This window comes from Copidosoma floridanum, unplaced genomic scaffold (genome assembly GCF_036245765.1).
Source record: "Copidosoma floridanum isolate Cflo_tuat_1 unplaced genomic scaffold, Cflo_Japanese_pri ptg000030l, whole genome shotgun sequence".
NCBI classification, from domain to species: domain Eukaryota; kingdom Metazoa; phylum Arthropoda; class Insecta; order Hymenoptera; family Encyrtidae; genus Copidosoma; species Copidosoma floridanum.
In genome coordinates this window covers 1,213,719-1,232,340 of record NW_028321907.1, presented here as the reverse complement: position 1 = coordinate 1,232,340, position 18,622 = coordinate 1,213,719, and the positions used below count along the sequence as shown (strand labels likewise).

The following is an 18,622-nucleotide window of genomic DNA, read 5'->3' as shown; positions in this document are numbered from 1 at the left end:
ACAGGGCCAGAGATAGCTCGCGCGAAACATTAATATCGCGAAATGAAGCTCATTTGCATATAAATAAGGTGGAGTGGGAAAATGAGAGCGAGGGGAGCACGGCGGAATAATCGGGGGTCGGTGCTCGCTCTCTCTCTCGTAAAAGTAGATGCTGCAACGACGACGACTATACTACTCCCACTGGAGAGCAAGAGCATATAATACTACGGGGCTTTCGAGGGTTGGGATTTATCGGGACCTCCTCATCGTTGCCCGTTGCGAGATCGAATGCTCGCCGTAGCTTTTAGTATTATGATAATCGATAAGTATTATTTGCCCTCGGGTGGGGAGGAATATTGTATACTCTATTACAGACCGGGGGGTGGCTCTTGCCGTGCAGTCGAGGGAAAGAGTTTATTTTTATTCCGGGAGAACGAGGGAAACTAGAGAAAAAAAAAAAACAAATTACTTAAATATATATAGAAAGGGTGGGTGATTATTGCTCGCTTTTTGCTCTCATGATTTTTGTAGAAACTGTTTGGTTTGTTTTTTCATCCCCCCCCCCCAACGTACCCAAGTGTCCAACGAAACGAGGTTTGTTTGATGTTTTGCGGTTGCAAACAACAAGTTGCCGAGCAAATAGAGCACTAAAGGCACTTGAAAGGCATTCTACTTTCCGAGTTATTAAAAAACCATGCGCTTGATGCCGCGACAACGTCATTAGAGCAACGTAGCGCCACTGTACGTGCGCGTGTATACACATACGCAATAGTAATAACAACGTACATAATGTATTAGAGACGAGCGTATGGGAGGGAACGAGCGCGTGGGTACGTATAATGACCTCGTGCGTGTGCTGCTTATTAAATAATGCAAGAATTCGTAAGGCAGCCCCTTCGATGTATATACGTACTACTGCGCTTCTTCTAGGTAGGCTATATACACACGGTAGCACCCATTTCACAATAATGTAAGTGAGCGTGTTGTATATAATATCCAAGCCCATACGAGCGTCTGCGGCGTGTCTGCGTATACCTACCCCCCGTGTAGTTATATACACAGCTGGCGTAAATCCATAATCAATAACTGCATGATAAACACGCGCGGAAACGCGGCCACGTATCAATGCCTTTGATGGATGAGAAACGGATCTGCAGTCTGCGCCGAGGATTATCGGGAAAAAATGCGTGTGCAGCGGCGCTGGTGTATATATGTGGTACCGTCCGTCGGCCTCGACGCCAGTAGTCCGCCTCCACCCTTTACCCCCCATCCCCCTCTCTCTACTTGCCCATTAATGATTCGGGGAAAAAATGGCCATTAGTCCAAAGACTAGCCCCTGCTCACCCCCACGAGCGAACGAACGAACGGACGTACGAAGCCCTATACGTAACGGCCTCCTCGCTATCGTTTATTAGCGCAAACAGATATTAATGTATTTTTACGCTGCCAGTGCCACCCCCTCTCTTTGCCTTCCCCTCCCTACCCCACCTACACACACAACTACTGTTGTATACATACGTATTTCGGCGTCGTCGGAAAGGCCAAGCCAAATCCAATTACTTTTATTCGGACGAAATGAGTGCACCTAAGTCATTAATACTAATCAATGGCTCTAGGGCTCTAGGGTGTATGGCAGGGGGGAGGGGGTGAAAAAAACGCTGTACACGAATTACCCATAACTCCGACCGGTCGCGTAAATGACTTTATTGCAAAAAAGTTGCGTTTTTGCCGAGCGGATGCTTTTTCTCCCCGAAACTCCGGCTCACCCCTCCCCCCACACGGGGGGATACCGTTAAAAAATCCGAGTCGATAAGTAATGTTTATTGTTGCATTTTCAGTATTTTTTGTCGTGGCCTCCCTCTATGGTCACCTGACGACAATACGCGCCCTCTTTCTCCGACCCCCCCCCCCACCCTCGAGCGGGTACGAGCGCGCGCACTTAGCCCCGCATTTTTTCGCGCACCCGCGTTTCCGGTATTACGAATAGCGGGCCGTGATTTTTTATCGTTACCCGCCAAAGTCCCTCATCCCACAGCCCGGCGATCCGATTTTTTTTCGTTATTAACGAGTGGCCGTGCGCCCCCGGATTGACTTTGCTATTTTTGTTGTATCCTTTTTTTTTTTTTTTTTTTTTTTTTTTTCCTGCCCCCCCGGATTTATACCCTGGCTTTAACCCTACCGCCCATTCCCGTAAGAATATTTCGTTGTTTAAGCTGCGCCTGTGTATCGTATACCTTTCGCGGAGAGCTAGCCTCCGGTTTTACGAGGCCCCTCGTTTTGGAAAACCATTTTTTCCCCTCCTACGTATGCCTACGCGAAAATTGAGACGTAAATGGTCCTCGATGACACGCCATAAATTCCCTACAGACAGCGTTCGATAGTTCGTTGCAATATTTGGAATGGCACCGTCGATGTCAAATGATATGCGCAGTGCCTCTGAACTGACGTTGGGGAGGAGCCAGAATGCAGGGCGCGCCGTTGGCTGCCATTCATTAGCGGATACAGATGGCCCGATCTTCTGCCACTTTTTATTAGGCGCGTGTCGCGTGTACACTCGTAACTTCCGATAGAGCTTTTTATTCCCGGGATCTAGTGCAGTATATACTGGGCCCCGATTTCATTTATATTTTATAGGTATACACATACGACCAACCATGTGAAATCCAATACGGTATACTTGATACTTTTATTTACTATAATAATAAAACCCACGCGCAAATACAAGTGTTAGCTCGGGTGAATGGCGTATTTTTTTTCAGCAATTCGTGATTGATACTGTATTTTTTTTTTTTTTTTCCTCAATCACGATCGATTTTGCAGTTAAAAAAACAATTGTTTTCAAACTCTGGTGATGAACTGTACGTTTTAAATGAATTGGATGAATTTTTTTTTTGTTCTGTTTCCGACGCTTTGGAGATGAAGCTTTTTTTCTTTAATTTTTGTCTCTGACTAATTAGGCCGATCTTTAGCAAATGAGCCAAAAAAAAAAAAAAATAAATAAACCAAGGATGTCACAAGGATAAATCAATACAGAGGCCGCGAAGAAGGATGCAGGTACACACATCACTTGCACATATTATATATGTACACCACTCGTGCAAACAGCAAGAAAACGCCAGTGTTCCCTAAACGACGGGGCCTTGGTATAATATAGGTACTCTTTGGATGGAATCGCCCGGTTACCGGAGGCTCTAAAACTCTTAATCTGTATCCGGCTGCGGCGCTACATGTCCCGGCATATTTCCATGCCATTATGCAAAGCGGCCGCACTCTGTCGCTACGCCGATGCCAACAGCACCTCCACCCTCGTACACCATATACCGCCACTGTCTCACCTTATTTTCCACTACTGAATGATAATATACGTATAGGTACTCGATGCGTTGTTGCGACCCGAGTTTATTAAAATCAACGCCTCAGCGGGGCTGAAACACTCGCGCAAAAACTATTCTCCCGCTCACATTTATCCACATCCATGCTCCTCCAATGCAAAGCCATTGCACCTTCTTCTTCTTCTTCTTGGGTAGGAAAAAGTAAAGGAAATTCATTGTAAATACCTTCCCGGCATACTGTTGCCGCATCGATTAAAAAACAAAAAAGAAGAAAAAAAAGTTCAATTCGCGCTTGTATAAATAGAACGAGGTTTAATCTGCCCCCGGAATGAAAAGGTATCGAAACAAAACGGTTTCCGTTTAACGCGCCCAACGTAAGAAAACAGTAGAGTAAAGACACCTATATACCTTATATCATAATCGAGGCCGAGGGGGGAATGAGGAGGATTGGTATACGGTACGTAACAACTCGATAGCTTTATATCTTAATCGCCGAGTCGGTTATATTTTTAGATAACCCCTTTTCTCGGCTGTAGGTATGTAAACCCATCTACATACAACAGACGCGTATACGTATATATATGTATATATACATGAGCTATCGATTTATTATAATTTAGATTGCCTTGGAAGGCCTTGCTCGTATTACGTGTATTACTCGTGTTTATGGCCCACGCGGACTCTCCCTTGCACACACAATGTACGTATACATGTATTTATACAGGGAGGGATGCATGCACGCACGCGCGCCCTCGTGTATACGTGATGCCGTAGCCTCCCGGCACCGTCCGCTAATTATTCCTCGACTATCGTGCAAATGAGCGAGAGAGAGAGGGAGAAATTATCTGGCAGTCCCCTCCTCCGGTCGGGCGGTGAGATTGCAAGGCCACGATAAGGGCGTCTTTTCGTACTTGAGCCGCGGCGGCGGTGGTGGAGCTCGGGTGCTCTCGCATAGCCATTAACGACCGGACGATGATAAATGAGCCAATTCACCTAATTAGCGACTCGATTCGCCGCAGTGATAAATACGCGACGCCGAAACCCCACCCCCTTTGTCCCCCGAAATCCCGCGTGCGCCGCGTGTATACATACATATATATATATATATATATATAATACGTACACGTACATGTATAGGTACACACGGTTGCGATTCCGCGATGATACTGCTCTTCGCGGGCGTCATCGCGATATGCCGCTGTTGGTACCTAAATGAATATTAATCAATTTATCGTACGGCGTCAAGCGCACTGCCGATCCTGATGCGCGAGAAGTCGGTATATATGTGTAATATATACGTACGTGGGAGGTCCGGCGCGGTTGGCCCTTAATTTTATCCATGTACATATACATGGTGGTTCCGTTCGCGTTGCATTTGGGTGTATCGGTGGAAGCTCGCTAATTAGTTTGCAGAATCGAATTTCTTTTAATTTTTTTTTTTTCCACAACGGTGATGCCGATAAAATGATGGGCAGGTCGAAATTTTTATTCCGCGTGCAATGGGGTATTTTACACCGGAGGGTATAATGTATCACTCTTTTTGCCGGAAAATTCATTATTCGCCCTTTCAAGCTATCTTTTGAAGCAATTTTTTTTCTTTTTTTTTTTTATAATTACAAAAATAATACAAGTATGTTTAACGCTGGATGCAGCGAACAAATTGTTGATGATTAAATCGAGCATTGCCGATCGGAAACAACGCAGCTGAGACTTTCTCCCTTACGTACTTTTTTTTTTTGGGTGGGGGGGGGGCTAAAATATTGGCAGTTGTTTTTTCAGCAATCAAGAGATAGCTTAGTATAATAAAATAAAATAATATATAAAATAAAATCCTAATTTAGTGACCGGAACGGATTTTTCTCTGCTGATTCCTCATGAATTTCGATGAACCAATAAAAAAATTCGAGGGCTCTGTAGCTGGGAAAAAAAGGGGGGCTGCTTCCTGAAGCGGAACTAAGAGCGGTTAACTTAATGGACTAATTTTAGACTTGAGATCTTGTACTTCTATCGAGATAATTTACAGAATACCATAAAACCGCAAATTTTACTCGATTAATACCAAGAAGCCCCCAACATCAGTCACGTTAATTTTCCAATTTTAATTAACCCTTAGCAATAGTCGAGCCACTGGTTCATATACGCTGTTGCGGGGGGTTAATAATAAATACTAAAGAATAGAATAATGTATATGGAGATAACACGGATGAATCGTTGGATTAAAACTCTGGAATTGTGTCGAATTTGATGTTGCAGGACAGCGACAGGAGCAGCACCGGGAGCCCGGAGGCAGCCCCGACCACGCTCCACGAGCACCAGATGATGCTCGAGAGCATGAGGAACTCGCGCAAGAAGCGGCGCAGCCCCTCGCCAAACAAAAACCTCGAGCACGCGAAACGAGTCGCCCAAGCTCAGCTAAACGGCACCAGTACGTATATACATATATAAATACATCTAAAAATGAGACACGCGTTTGATTCAACAATTTGGAACTATCACTTGTTGCAGTGGCGGGAATGGTGACGCTTCAGAATCTCCAAAACCTCGCGAATCTGCAGAACCTGCCGCAGGTCGCGTCCTTCGCGGCTGGACTCCAGGGCATGTCTTCCGAACTCACCAGCAATCAGCTCATCAACGCACCCCTAAACCTCACCGTCACTCCACCGGGTACGTATTTCATCACGTACACTGTTAACAAGCCAACAATGACAAATATAATGAAAAAGGGATGTCGATGCCCACGTTTGACGGAACCGTATATAAAACGTATTATTTGTTCGCAGCTGGCTCGGTCTCGACGACACCATCGTGCACGACGGCACCGATGGTGACACTAAGCCAGCTCCTGGCCCAGCCCCAGCCCATCGCCATGCCACAGTTCGTCATGGCCTCGGGCCAGCTCGTCCAGGGCATCCAGGGTGCCCAACTCTTTATACCCACGTCGCAAGGTAATCTTTACATCCACACCCTGACTTACATTTCAATCGCCCCCCCCCCCCTCTGTACCTATACCATCGGAGTCAAAAGATTTATCGCTACGTATGTACATCCAGCCTTGAAGTTTCGTTATCGCGGCAAGGAGCTCCACAATCACGTCACATGTAACACCTACACCTATTCGCCGACTGCATAATGCCGCCTGCTGCACAATTGAGTTTGCGCCGTTATACTAATAACGGCTATCCCTCCCTCCCCCCCATTGCCTTTACCTCCGTCGTCGTTCGTATACTTACTTGCCAGGGCGGTATATATAGATCCAGCTCGAGTAGCGCAGAGGGCAAACTCTGCAACTAATTTCAATGTATAATTATCGTCTGCCGAGCCCGCCGGCCCTCGGTAACACCCTCACCGTTCCCTATGTACACGCCAGCCCCGTTCATTTCTTGCGAAGCCGGCTAGCTGTACCTAAGCGTTCCTCTAACACATATATATATGTTTTCACTGTTCTTGTTCGTTGCCGATGCTCGGCTTCTTCCTTTGAAGGCGACCAGCGAACCTTAGGTATATTGCCACTCGGCGCTTGTCCACTTCTCCCCCTCTTTCATCCGAAGATCGCTCGCGCCGCGTGCCCCCCCCCCCCCGGTTTGTATCGATTGCGCGCAACTTTGTCCCCGTCGATTCGTACGCAATTTTCGAGTCCGCGTATTAGAAGCCGTGTACATACCATACCAGCCATTATACGTACATCGGCGTAGTTGGTTCTCTGTGACCGGCTCTCTCCTCGTTAAGACGTCCAGCTGCGGGGCTAACTCGACATACCCCCCCCCCCCGTATATACGTACTGTACTCTATATACTATATACGTATAGAATGGAGAAAAGACCGCGCAAAGTTTTCGCCCAACAAGTGGTCGTGCTCCGTCATCGATCTTCCTACGGCGCTCTTCTTCTGCGGTTATGTGTGTGTACTACGCTCCTTACACACCCTCGGGGGGGTTGGATTCCGTATCTGGGTGTGTATGTGCACACGTACAGCGCGCGAAACTTTTACGGCTGTGTCACTGCTGCTGGTGTACGCGGATACGTACGTAGAAAATTAACTACAGTAGTCGCTATAGTGGGGTATCATCACCCCCCCCCAGTGTAGGGCAGACACAGGCCAGACCGCTACGAGGGAGCGGAACTTGGTGTACCTGTTTACACGCGCGTATACATACGCGCGCAGAGCAGCTACTCATGATCAGTAATCATATTAAGAGAGCGTGTACGGGATAATCAGATTAGGGGCCCGGGATAATCTCGAAACTATTCTAAATATGATTAGACGTCCTTATACCCTTCCACCCCCTCTTTTGCTCACTATCCGCGGCGGCGAGTGCAGTGCCTCGTGTATATGTATACCCTCCTGCTCTCCCTGCCTCCTATACCCCCACGCGCTGCAGCCAAGAGCAGAGCGAGGAAGAGAAAGTCCAGGCACTCGGTATTAAGACGGTGATAATAGTTTGCCAACTACGCCAAGGGAAGGGGGGCGAGAGCGAGAACAGAGGCAGAGGTTACCTGCTCCATGGGATGTCTAATAATCCCTCCGCGAGACTCGGGGATAACTTTATACACTGCCGCATCACTATACCTCATATAATATACACCTACATCCATCTCATCCGTATATGTGTTACATATATATATATATATATATATATATATGTAGCTGCTGCAGTTCAATCGAGATCAAGTGCCGGCTAACACTGCTCTCTGGATGACTATGGCATATGTATACGTACACATATAGGTGTTGCATGTATATGCCGATGATGCTCGTGAGGGGTATATTTACTCCTGCAAGTCCGCCCTGGAAATTCTAATAAGGGGATCGGGCGGGTCTTGCATAATACGACGTTTCTATGTATCCTATCCTCGACCACTCGTGTTATCTCGATAATATCGCACGCGACTGTACAATGTAGATAGTCGTTCGGGGCAGGCTACACCTGTATCGCCCACTCTTTTCTCTTAAAGTGTCCTTAAAATGATCCCACGGCCAATGTAGATCGGTAACTGTTTCAGGTATAGCCACGCAAACAATACTGACCATTCCCGTGAGTCACGTGAGCAACAACAACCAAATAGTCAACCTGGCGCTGAGCAACGGCCAGGTCGTCTCGACGACGCTCGCGAATCTGCAGTCCATCGCCCAGCCCCAGGGCCTGATCAGCAACCCCACGAACAACGGTAAAACAAATCGCTCTTCCCTTACCACAGTCCCACCAAATGTTTTGCCATTCAACTCATGGTTTCGTTGTGTGCTCGCAGTGCCGACGAGTCCGAGCTTGGGGGCTGGTTTGGGCATCAGTCCAGCGGCGCTGTCGCACCTCCTCGGCAACAGTTCCGCGAGCCAACAGCTCCTCAACGCCATGCAGCCCCAACAACTGCTCCAGGCCGCTCAGGCGGTGCAGGCCCAGGCGGTCGCCGCCCAACAACAGGCGGTCGCCTCGCAACAACAACAACAACAACAGCAACAGCAACAACAACAACAACAACAGCAGCACCAACAGCAACAGCAGCCCCTTCTCGCGTCCTCGCCCCAACAGCACGTCGTCAGCCATCGGCACGCCTCGCACATCAACCACTACGCGGTGAGTTACCTATTATATTTTGCTCGTGATCCGAACCAACTCGTATTTGAGCTAAAAACAAAAAAAAAAAAAAAAGAGTTCAAGTATAACGAAGTAGGCGCGGAGATGAAAAAAAAAAAGGGTCTACAATCTCGTTAAGAAAGTATCCCCGGGTCCGGCGAATGGCACTTGTGTCGCTAATTAGAGCGGCGAATTGCCCTCCGGCTCGCGACGCCCCCTCTTGTATACACCCTCGGTCTCATTATTACCCCTACCACCTGTTTTTTTTTTTTTTCCTTCTCCCTCTCTCCCCTTTTCCATCGTTGGACTATTATTGTTACGAGAGCGGCTCGAAAGCAGCTTTCTTAATATAGAAGAAGGGCACGATAACGGCACCGCGGGGCTTTATTGAATTGTTAACGATCCTATACGGACGGGCGCCGATCGGGCTCTAAAAACGCCGCCCCTCCGTCGATCCGAGCCGACGAAATCAGATACGCGGTATCGGGATCGCGTCAAATATTAATGCGAATAATCGATGAAATTGAGAATCTAGTGGTTTTGGAACCGCTTACGCGACATTGTGGACATCCTCGATAAAATATTGAAGGGGGGGGGGAAGGGGCCGTATCGGTTCGAGTTGAAACAAGAGATCGCCGACTGGTACATCCCGAGTCGCTTTTAATTAAGGGCCGATGCTAAATTCGGAGCTTAGGGGGCGAAGGTAAAGTGAAAAGCGCAACGAGATAAAGTTGGAAATGGTTTTGTCCCTGTGCGGGTGAACAGCAGCAACAGTCGGAGAAGCACTACAGGGAGCGGCTGGAGCAGTCGTCGCCGTTGAACGGCTCCGCGGCTTCGGCTCTCAATCGGCTGGCGGCCAGTAACGGCGAGATCACCATCACTACGACCCACGGCTCCGGCATCGCGAACGTCAAAGCGTCCCCGAGCAGCGTCCACAGCGTCAAGGAAGAGGACGACGATCTTCTCAACGATTCCTCGAGTTAGTATATATATATACACCACTGTATACCTCCGTTAAAAATGCGCGTCTCGAAATTTTAACGAAAACCATTTGTTTTGTTCCGCGAACGACAGACCAGCCGACGATCAACGAGGCGACGAACAACGTCGTCGACGGCATCAACCTGGAAGAGATAAAGGAGTTTGCCAAAGCTTTCAAGCTGCGCCGGCTGTCGCTCGGGCTCACGCAGACGCAGGTCGGCCAGGCGCTTAGCGTCACCGAGGGCCCGGCGTACAGTCAAAGTGCCATTTGCAGGTGAGACACCCTATACCTGATTCATTTGTTCACTCGTGCGTTGTTATTGTTGTTTTATTACACGGTCAAAGTTGTACATGCACCTGAGGAGCGGCAGGTGTGGGTGAGACTGTTGCGACCACGGAAATGATTAGTTTTTTTTATTTCTTTTTATTCGTCGGATGTTTATGTGTCTGTACGTTTTTGAGGGAATAGATCTTGAGCCATCAGGCCACATAAGTGTATCGAAATGGCGTGGTGTAAAAGAAAAATTTATTCCAACGCATAATTTTTATTTTATTTTGGGTTCGTAGTTGACGATTGACGCAAAGAGAGAATAATTTATTGCATCGTGTTGTGTATGTACAAGCAAATATATATAGATGCCAACTAAATAGTAACGACAGGTTTTTACTTAGCGATAATATACTTAATATGTGTAACCAGTTTTAGTTACTGTATACAACATAACAATACAGTTCTTACACTTAAGTACGTGCGTATATGGGTGTGAGTGTCGGGTTGGTGTGGACCATGTATGACCTTTTTTTTATTTACGTTTTTTCGTCCAATTATTACTCATGTGAATCATTGTGGGACTAAAACTGGTGATTTTGTCAACCAAATGTTAGCTTATTACGTTTCGACTAACTAATTCATTGGTGATTTCCCAGTGCCCTGGCTTTGCAGATGTACGCTCAGCGGCAGAATCAAACTATGTACGTTGTTATACTCCTTATACATAATATCTTAATTTTCCCCAAGTTTTTATGAATCTGCAGTCATGCCCAATACGATGATTTTATATCAATTGTAAATATCGCAGCACGAGCTTTTAAATTTACTCGGACGAGTTTTTCCATTGGAGTGTGATTTTCGTGCCAATAAATTAGCCGTTGGGTATGGCTGCAGTGACTGTCTTGCCACTTTCCAATTTCATTAAATGACAGAAAAAAAGTGACGTATGATCGAAAAGCAAAAGTTGAAAACAAAAAAATAAAAATAAATAACTAAATCACGAAACAAAACCGGGGCAAAAAAAAACGATATCGATAAATTCTCAATAGAATTGCAAAAGGAGCACTTTTGTAATTATTAACTTTCTCCGAGCCAGGGCATTGGCAAGCTTGGGCATGATGTTGCCAACGCGCTAGAGGCTCCGATTTGTCTTTCTACTCATTATATAACCCATCTGTCATGAGCTTCCTAACAATCACCACCATCACAGTTATCTTTTTTTTTTTTTTTTTTTTTTTTTTTTCATCTCTTAATCATCATCATAACCATCATTTCGTTATCTTTTTTTTTTTCTCTCTCCAGTAAAAATTTTAACTCTCGAAACTATGCGTTTCCACGAAACGATAACGAGACAACTCATTTCTTGCCCAGATAAAACACGTTGGCACATCATAAGCTCACAGCATCACCAAGTCAACGCGCATGCACGCATTGTCAATGTCCTGTTATCGAATAATGCATGCTTTTTAGTGCTCCTTTAGACAAAAAAAAAAGTTACACACAATTTTATATATTTATATATTATGTGTTTCGACTCATTGATTGCTTTTGTACGTTATTATACATTTTGTTTTTCCTCATTTTCGAGCATATTATAATTATACACAAAGAGCTAGAAAAAAAATAAATAAAAGCTCGCTCGTCATAAACTTGGAAAAACTGTAATTACTTGTATTTTTCCACGCATGTTTCCAACCTGACGAAATATTTTACCGATAATCATCATCGCTTGTGGTAAAAGAGGTAATTTTTTCTTTTTTTTTTTTTTTCCATTTAGGTTCGAAAAGCTCGACATAACGCCGAAAAGCGCCGTGAAAATCAAGCCAGTGCTCGAAACGTGGATGGAGAAAGCCGAGGATAGGTGAGTTGGGCCCGTACATTCGACAAGTACACCTTCCACACCCTTAACACTTACAACTTGACCGAAAAAAAAAAAAATCCCTGTCGCTGGTGGTACCGGTACTCACCCCCTTGAACCTTATTCGCTAGTTGAATTCGCTCGATTTATCGCGGCGTCGCGTCCATCGTAAATGCCCGGGATGTTGATTGCACGTAGGCCCATGGTGTACGTAACACACAAGTAAGTATATATGGACGATACAACACACGCGAGACTTATTGAGATGAGATTGGGGAGGGGGACAGAAGAGCACTCGATAAATTCGAGGATCCGCGATGCTTCTCTCTCTTATTATTTACAAGTACCTCGTAATGCGATGCTCCTGCTCAGGCAATATGAAATATGCTTATTTGATTTCAGTAAGTTTACAAACTCAATTAGGGACTCTCGTGCGGCAGCGCACTTCTTTCCTCATCTTACATGTATGCATCAGCGTTGCGTTGTACAGTCGACCACTTCATAAAACATGTACGCGCGCGCTTGCATGGCTGCATACTTATTTATAGATTTTAATTAACGTGACTGCTGCACAGTTACACTCTGTGTTTTTTTTTTTTTTTTTTTTTTTTGGCTCCGCGATCGCCTTTTTTCCTTCTTTTTGAGCCGAATTAATTTCCTAGAGCTCGCGTACTTATTAAGAATTTTAATCGCTTTTAAATTTATCGACATCCCAATGATTAGACGAGTGCGTATATTATTATTATTATCATGATTGTTACTGGAATCACTTACGTGTCTACCGTGTTGTCCTTAATGATCCTTGTGTACGAGGGTAAATTGAAACACGTGACTTTTACGTTTATAAATGAATACACGACGAAACGGGTATTGGTTGGCTTGTACGCCTTACCTGTATACGCTAAATAACAAAATGGTATGCCACTAGTTTGCGCGAGATAAATATCAATGGGGGATACGAAAAACGAAAACTCGAGTCCTCTATATAATTGAACGACAAATTATGGCGTCTGGTTAAATAACCCCGCGATACTTTGCACAAGAGCGCGAGTCAATTTACACGTGCGGTAGATTTCGGCTCGAATGAAAAAAAAAAAAAAAAAAAAAAAAAAAAAAGATACCTATGGCGCAACTGTCGATGGGGCAAAAATAGCCGATGGATAGGAATCCGGGCGCACGCTCTTCTCGGTCACGCCCGGCCCGAGGGCCCGTTCCGTTAAATCACGGCGCCGACTCGTGCTTTCCGGCAGGGCCTCCCCCGTTGATCCGAAGAAGACGAGCTCCCGGAGGGCACGATTGGGCCCATCGCTCCGGACATAAATAACAACGGCTCGGCCCCTCCTATTGTGCTCCGATTTTCCTGCAGGGCTCGCTGGTCTTCATTCCTGCGACGTGTACATTTCAGTCGTCGATCGATCGGTGTTATTCGTTTAAAAAACTGTTTACCGCATCGTTGAATATTATTTTCACGTAGGAAAAAAAAAGTTGGGGTAAAAGAGCGACGAAAGGGAATTGAATTGACTTAATTTTTTTCAAGGATCTTATAGCTCTTGGTAGCTCGGCTACGTATAATTAAATACAATCAATAATTAATAAAATTAAATACACATTAATGCAGGAGCAACGTTTTACCTGCTTTGCGGAGAGTCGTTTCCAATAAAAATAAAATTCAACAAATTAAATAAAAAGAAAAGGTAGGAAGGCAACTCGAGCCGAAGGCGCGAACCGGAGCCAAAAGAAGAGCATCGAGCGACAATCGCCGATCCAGCATTCTTCGAAGCAGCCAGCAGCGCCCCATACATAATATTTGTCGCCCCGACTGGTGCACACAATCTCAGCTCACGGTCCAGTGGTGTATAAGCTGCACTTTGTACCACCACCGACACAGCCAAGAGAGAGAGAGAGAGAGAGAACACTTATATACGACGCCGACGACAGACTCACGCGCGCGGGCTGCGGAAAAATGAAAGCGGCTGGTTTATGCGGTGCACGTGCACGATTTATCTGCTGAGTAATTAAACTGCGGACTAATTAAAATCAGGTTTCTGATGTGCCTCCTCTTCCTCCCTTCCCTCCGTCGTCCTACTCCTTTTTCCACCTACTCCGCCTTCTTCTTCTTCTTCTCGCCTCCGCACGCGGCTCCTTCTTCGCTCCGCTCGGCTCTTTGCCGTGACACGGGGGGCTCTCTGTGTGCGCGCGCGTGTACCTCATTCGTTGGCGTTTGCTCGCGCTTATCTTAGCCCCCCCCCCTCCCTTTCTCTCTCTTTCGGTGCAGCTTTGTACCGTCGGAGGAGTGCATTTGTTACTCGGGGCGCTTCGAACTCGATCTCCTCGCAAATCAACAGGATTTGATGCGCGCATTTCATGCGACACCGAAATTTAAGCCCCGGCTCAATTTTTATCACTCTTATTTGCTTTCTTCGCCCGAAACCCCATTTTTTGTCGAATAACAAGATTATACCGAAAAAAAAGAAAGAAATGTTTGTAAAATTTTAATTGATTTCGGGAGAGATTAATTCCTTTCTTTCTCTCTTTTTTTTTTTTTTCATACAAGCAGTACGATGACTCACAGAGATGATAATAGTAATAAAAACGTGGATGATAATTTCAAAGAGTCGCCGAGGGGAGATTATTTTTTTCGAAATATCGATGTATGATAATTATTGTGATCGTTATAATGACGCAGCCGCGTTGCAAATATCGTATTAATTTTTTCTCATTAAGCCCGTCCGTGTTTTTTCAGATGAAAATTGAAAAAAAAAAGCCAGCGAGTGTGTGGCCTGCACGGGTTACGAGCATCGCGAAACAAACGAAAAAAAAAAAGTTATCACGCAACACACAGGTATATTATACTCTCCGCGCGCATCGGGCAATAAATCAATAATACCACTATACCTGCGACTGCGACTGCATTTAATTAAAATATGAGTAGCCCTCTCAATATATATATATATACATACATCTCCCGCGCATTAATTGTATTACCCGGTGCATCCGTCACCCGTCTTTCGGCGTCCCCCCATTGATTTCCCCTCCCCCACTTGCCCACACACGCGCAACCGTACACACCCCGATCCTTTTTCTCTCTTTTCCTTTCCATTAGCATATTGTTTTCGCGGATTCGACAAAATATCACTGCGCGATGCTAATTTCGCCCCGTGCCTTTTTCTCCCCCCACCCCCACCACCCCGATCGGCCGTCCCTCCGCCGAGCTCGACAGTTGGTCACTCGGAGTTAAATTAAAAACATAAATTTTAAGCGGCCCTCCCTTCCGCAATTCCGCTGTAAGCGCGCGGGGAGAATAAAATGTGCGATACCCTCCTCCGCGTGTATATATACACCTCCATGGCCGTCATAGAGCTCCCGTCAACGTGGCTCTTTTTCCTCTCCTTCTACTTTTTCTCGTTTAGGCACATAGTTGGATCGCGCTTAATATTCCGAGCTTTTCCACTGCCATGTACCCGTGCACCGTCACTGCTGACCGAGAAATCTACATATTTTTGTTATTAAACGCGGGGCATTGCGTGCCGCGCTTCCGTTATTTGCAAAAAACGAAAGGCGCGACAATCCAATCGGCCGCGTTTTTGCGAGCGAGGGGCGCGTTGGGCAATAATTACGATATCCACCTAAAGACGACTCGTTGCGATAATTGGGCGTCGCCCGTTCATTAAAATGCAATTCGTTGATCGGCAAATCGAGCGTTTAACGACGGAAATTGTTTCGTGAGACGTAAATACACGCATAGGTCCATATATATATATACACGTACAAAGAGGGAGTTTGTATATAACACGGTAGACGGCCGGTGGGAGTAAGCAGCTTTCAACTGAGAGCAGTGCGTATGATTACAGGTATAAGAGCGGTGCCAACCACCTGACGGATTTCATCGGCGTCGAGCCCAGCAAAAAGCGGAAGCGGCGTACCTCGTTCACACCCCAGGCCCTGGAGCTGCTTAACGCGCATTTCGACAGAAACACGCATCCTTCCGGTAAGTCAATTAATGCCCATTACGCTCCGCCACCTACGCCCTCTCTCCTCCTCATTTTCTCCCTTCCACTCTTCTACTCCTTTTTTTTTCACCTCGGCACCAACGCTCTTCATCCCTCGTTAATTATTTTTTTTTTTCCAACTCAACTCTCTTGAATTTCATTTCACGCTTCCCCCCTCTTTTGTTTTTACGCAGTTTGCACTTTTATTTGCCGAAAAAAAAGGCACGTCCAGAGAGCGTATTTAATTATGCCTTGCTTTCAAAAAACTCTTTATACCTCTTGTACTGCAATTACAAGTGTGTCGCGTATACTATATGAGGTATGTATGTATAGGTGTGTAGTAACAAGCGAGAGCTTGTGCGGCGAATGAGGAACCTTGTAATCCTTGATGACGAGGATGAGTGATAAGTAAGGCGTTTCGTGTTATTCCAGGGCCCGAAATCACAGCGCTGGCGGGGCAACTGGGCTACGACCGCGAAGTCATTAGGATCTGGTTCTGCAACAAGAGACAGGCCCTCAAAAACACCGTGAGGTTGATGTCGAAGGGCATGTCTTAAGCGCGACCGGCGAATAAAATCGGTGGGCCAGACCAATCGTTGGACGACCGGCATCGAGGACCGGCGAGAGGGAAAAGACACCACCGGCCGAACGCAGCCGGCTCTCACCTTTTCCCACCCTCCCAAGCCTCGATCCATCGCTATCCCTATCCATCTCCCTCTTCCAACGCTGCAGCGAATTTTGCATTTCACGGGAGAGAAGCTGATGGTGACACGCGTACCATGGTTTCCACGACACGACACTGTGAGAATATTATACCTATAGCTTTAAGCTTCGTTGTGATCCGTCAAACGGGCCGTCGAGACAAAGAAGGATGCGAGAGATATCGAGCGGCAGACAAGTATATAGGGACAAATACACACATACACATATATATATATATATTATAAATATATATTTACACACATACTTATCATGCGCATTCGGAATAATGATGATATAATTATATATACTATACGAAGCGAGTTCGTGATCCAAATCTTGTTTCTAGCACAACTAAACTCTCTCCTCTTTTTTTTTTTTTTTTTTTTTTTTTTCGTTTATTATCATTACTTCTCCTATTACTATTATTATATTGCATATTGTGTAATTTATGTAGATTACGTTTTATTGCCGATGTTCCATTATTTTATACATAAAAGAAAAAAAAAAAAAAGTTCATACATGTATACATAAATAGTTTATTAAATTTAATTGAAAGTGAAAAAGAAGAAAAAAATAGATATTTGTTCACTGAAAATGTAAAAATATATATGCGTGCTTGTGACTATTTGTTTTCGCCGGAAAGGTTCCGTGGACATGTTTACAGTTTAGTCATTAAGTAAATTTGATTTTTTTTTTTTTTTTTTTTTTTTTTATGTTAAAAAAAAAGACAGAGCTTACTTCGTTAATTAAGATTTTTCTCTTGAGCCGAAAAATGTTAGGAAAAGGGAGAGCCTTAATTTATTTAATAGCGTATGCATATACATACTATGCAATCCTTGAGCATGGAAAGGCACTAGAAAGAGTCATAGATCCTAATGACTTAGCCATGATTTTAGGATTAAACTCATTATTTCGTAAGACACGCAAAGTTATGTTAAAAAAACTTACGTTTATGTATGCTGATGATAACGATGATGCAAGTTCTCTCCGAATTTAGTTCCGGTAGTTTTCGTTGAGGCTAATTTGAATACGATTGATTATAAAAATTTGAAAAATAAAAAAAATAATAAAAATTGAGTTTAAAAACAAATAAAGCAAACCTACGAGTAATAACGACTGACACAGGTGGTACACAATCGAGCGGACGGAAACAGGGTAACGGGGACTGCTCGACTTGAACCACTGAGCATTGTGATCGCAACGTATACGTGTGTATTATTTGTAAATAATTTTTACGTGAGTAGGGGAGTGATGGTTATGATTGCGATACTGATCATAAATATTTAATTTTCGTCAAAAGTAACTAGTTGAAATTTATATATTCGCATCACAAAATTTATGATGATTATTTTTATTATTATTATTATTACTATCATTACTATCATTATTATTAATATTATTATTACTATTATTATTATTATTATTATTATTATTATTATTATTATTATTATTATTATTATTATTATTATTATTATTATCGTACGTAACGGTGAACGAATTCGTGAGCACCGAAATGAAAACAGTGAGCACACATTTACTACTATTATAGCGATAAATGGAAAAATGTAAAAGTGAACCACGTCTTGACAAAATGTATGTTACGATTGAATAAATTGAAGTAAGTTTGGAATTGATTGATGAGAAACGTACGTTGAAATTTGTTTAATTACATATAGGACTAATGAATTTTTTGTACTACATTTTTTTTTTCTGCTGAATGTAGTAGCAAAATTTTTGGATACACTAAAAAATCGCTTGCAAAAAAAGTAAAAGTTAAAAATAACTTGTAACCCTTGTAGGAAATTGTGGAAAGAAAAAAAAGGCTCGATTTAGATGGACCCTCTATATAAATGATTACACACGAATATTTCTGTAAGAAATGTTGACATTGCTAAAGAATAAAAATCGATCGCAGTAATTCGTCTTGGAAAGTATACTTGT

The 18,622-nt window shown here is 44.3% G+C and overlaps 1 protein-coding gene across 3 annotated transcripts in view; it reads left to right on the top strand.

Moving 5' to 3' along the window:
* Positions 1–16,900, top strand: part of pdm3 (POU-domain protein pdm3) — a 124,180-nt gene extending 107,280 nt beyond the window's left edge. For 2 of the 3 annotated variants that reach the window (XM_089596370.1, XM_089596368.1), the window contains 11 exons: positions 5,565–5,736; positions 5,817–5,975; positions 6,092–6,256; positions 8,312–8,476; positions 8,558–8,880; positions 9,646–9,859; positions 9,955–10,135; positions 10,789–10,833; positions 11,910–11,993; positions 15,827–15,978; positions 16,412–16,900. In XM_089596370.1, the coding sequence (XP_089452496.1) occupies positions 5,565–5,736; positions 5,817–5,975; positions 6,092–6,256; positions 8,312–8,476; positions 8,558–8,880; positions 9,646–9,859; positions 9,955–10,135; positions 10,789–10,833; positions 11,910–11,993; positions 15,827–15,978; positions 16,412–16,536 (1,785 nt within the window). In that variant the 3' untranslated portion in view covers positions 16,537–16,900. The remainder of the gene's footprint in view (positions 1–5,564; positions 5,737–5,816; positions 5,976–6,091; positions 6,257–8,311; positions 8,477–8,557; positions 8,881–9,645; positions 9,860–9,954; positions 10,136–10,788; positions 10,834–11,909; positions 11,994–15,826; positions 15,979–16,411) is intronic. The other variant, XM_089596369.1, reaches the window with a different exon arrangement.
* Positions 16,901–18,622: the final 1,722 nt, after the last annotated feature.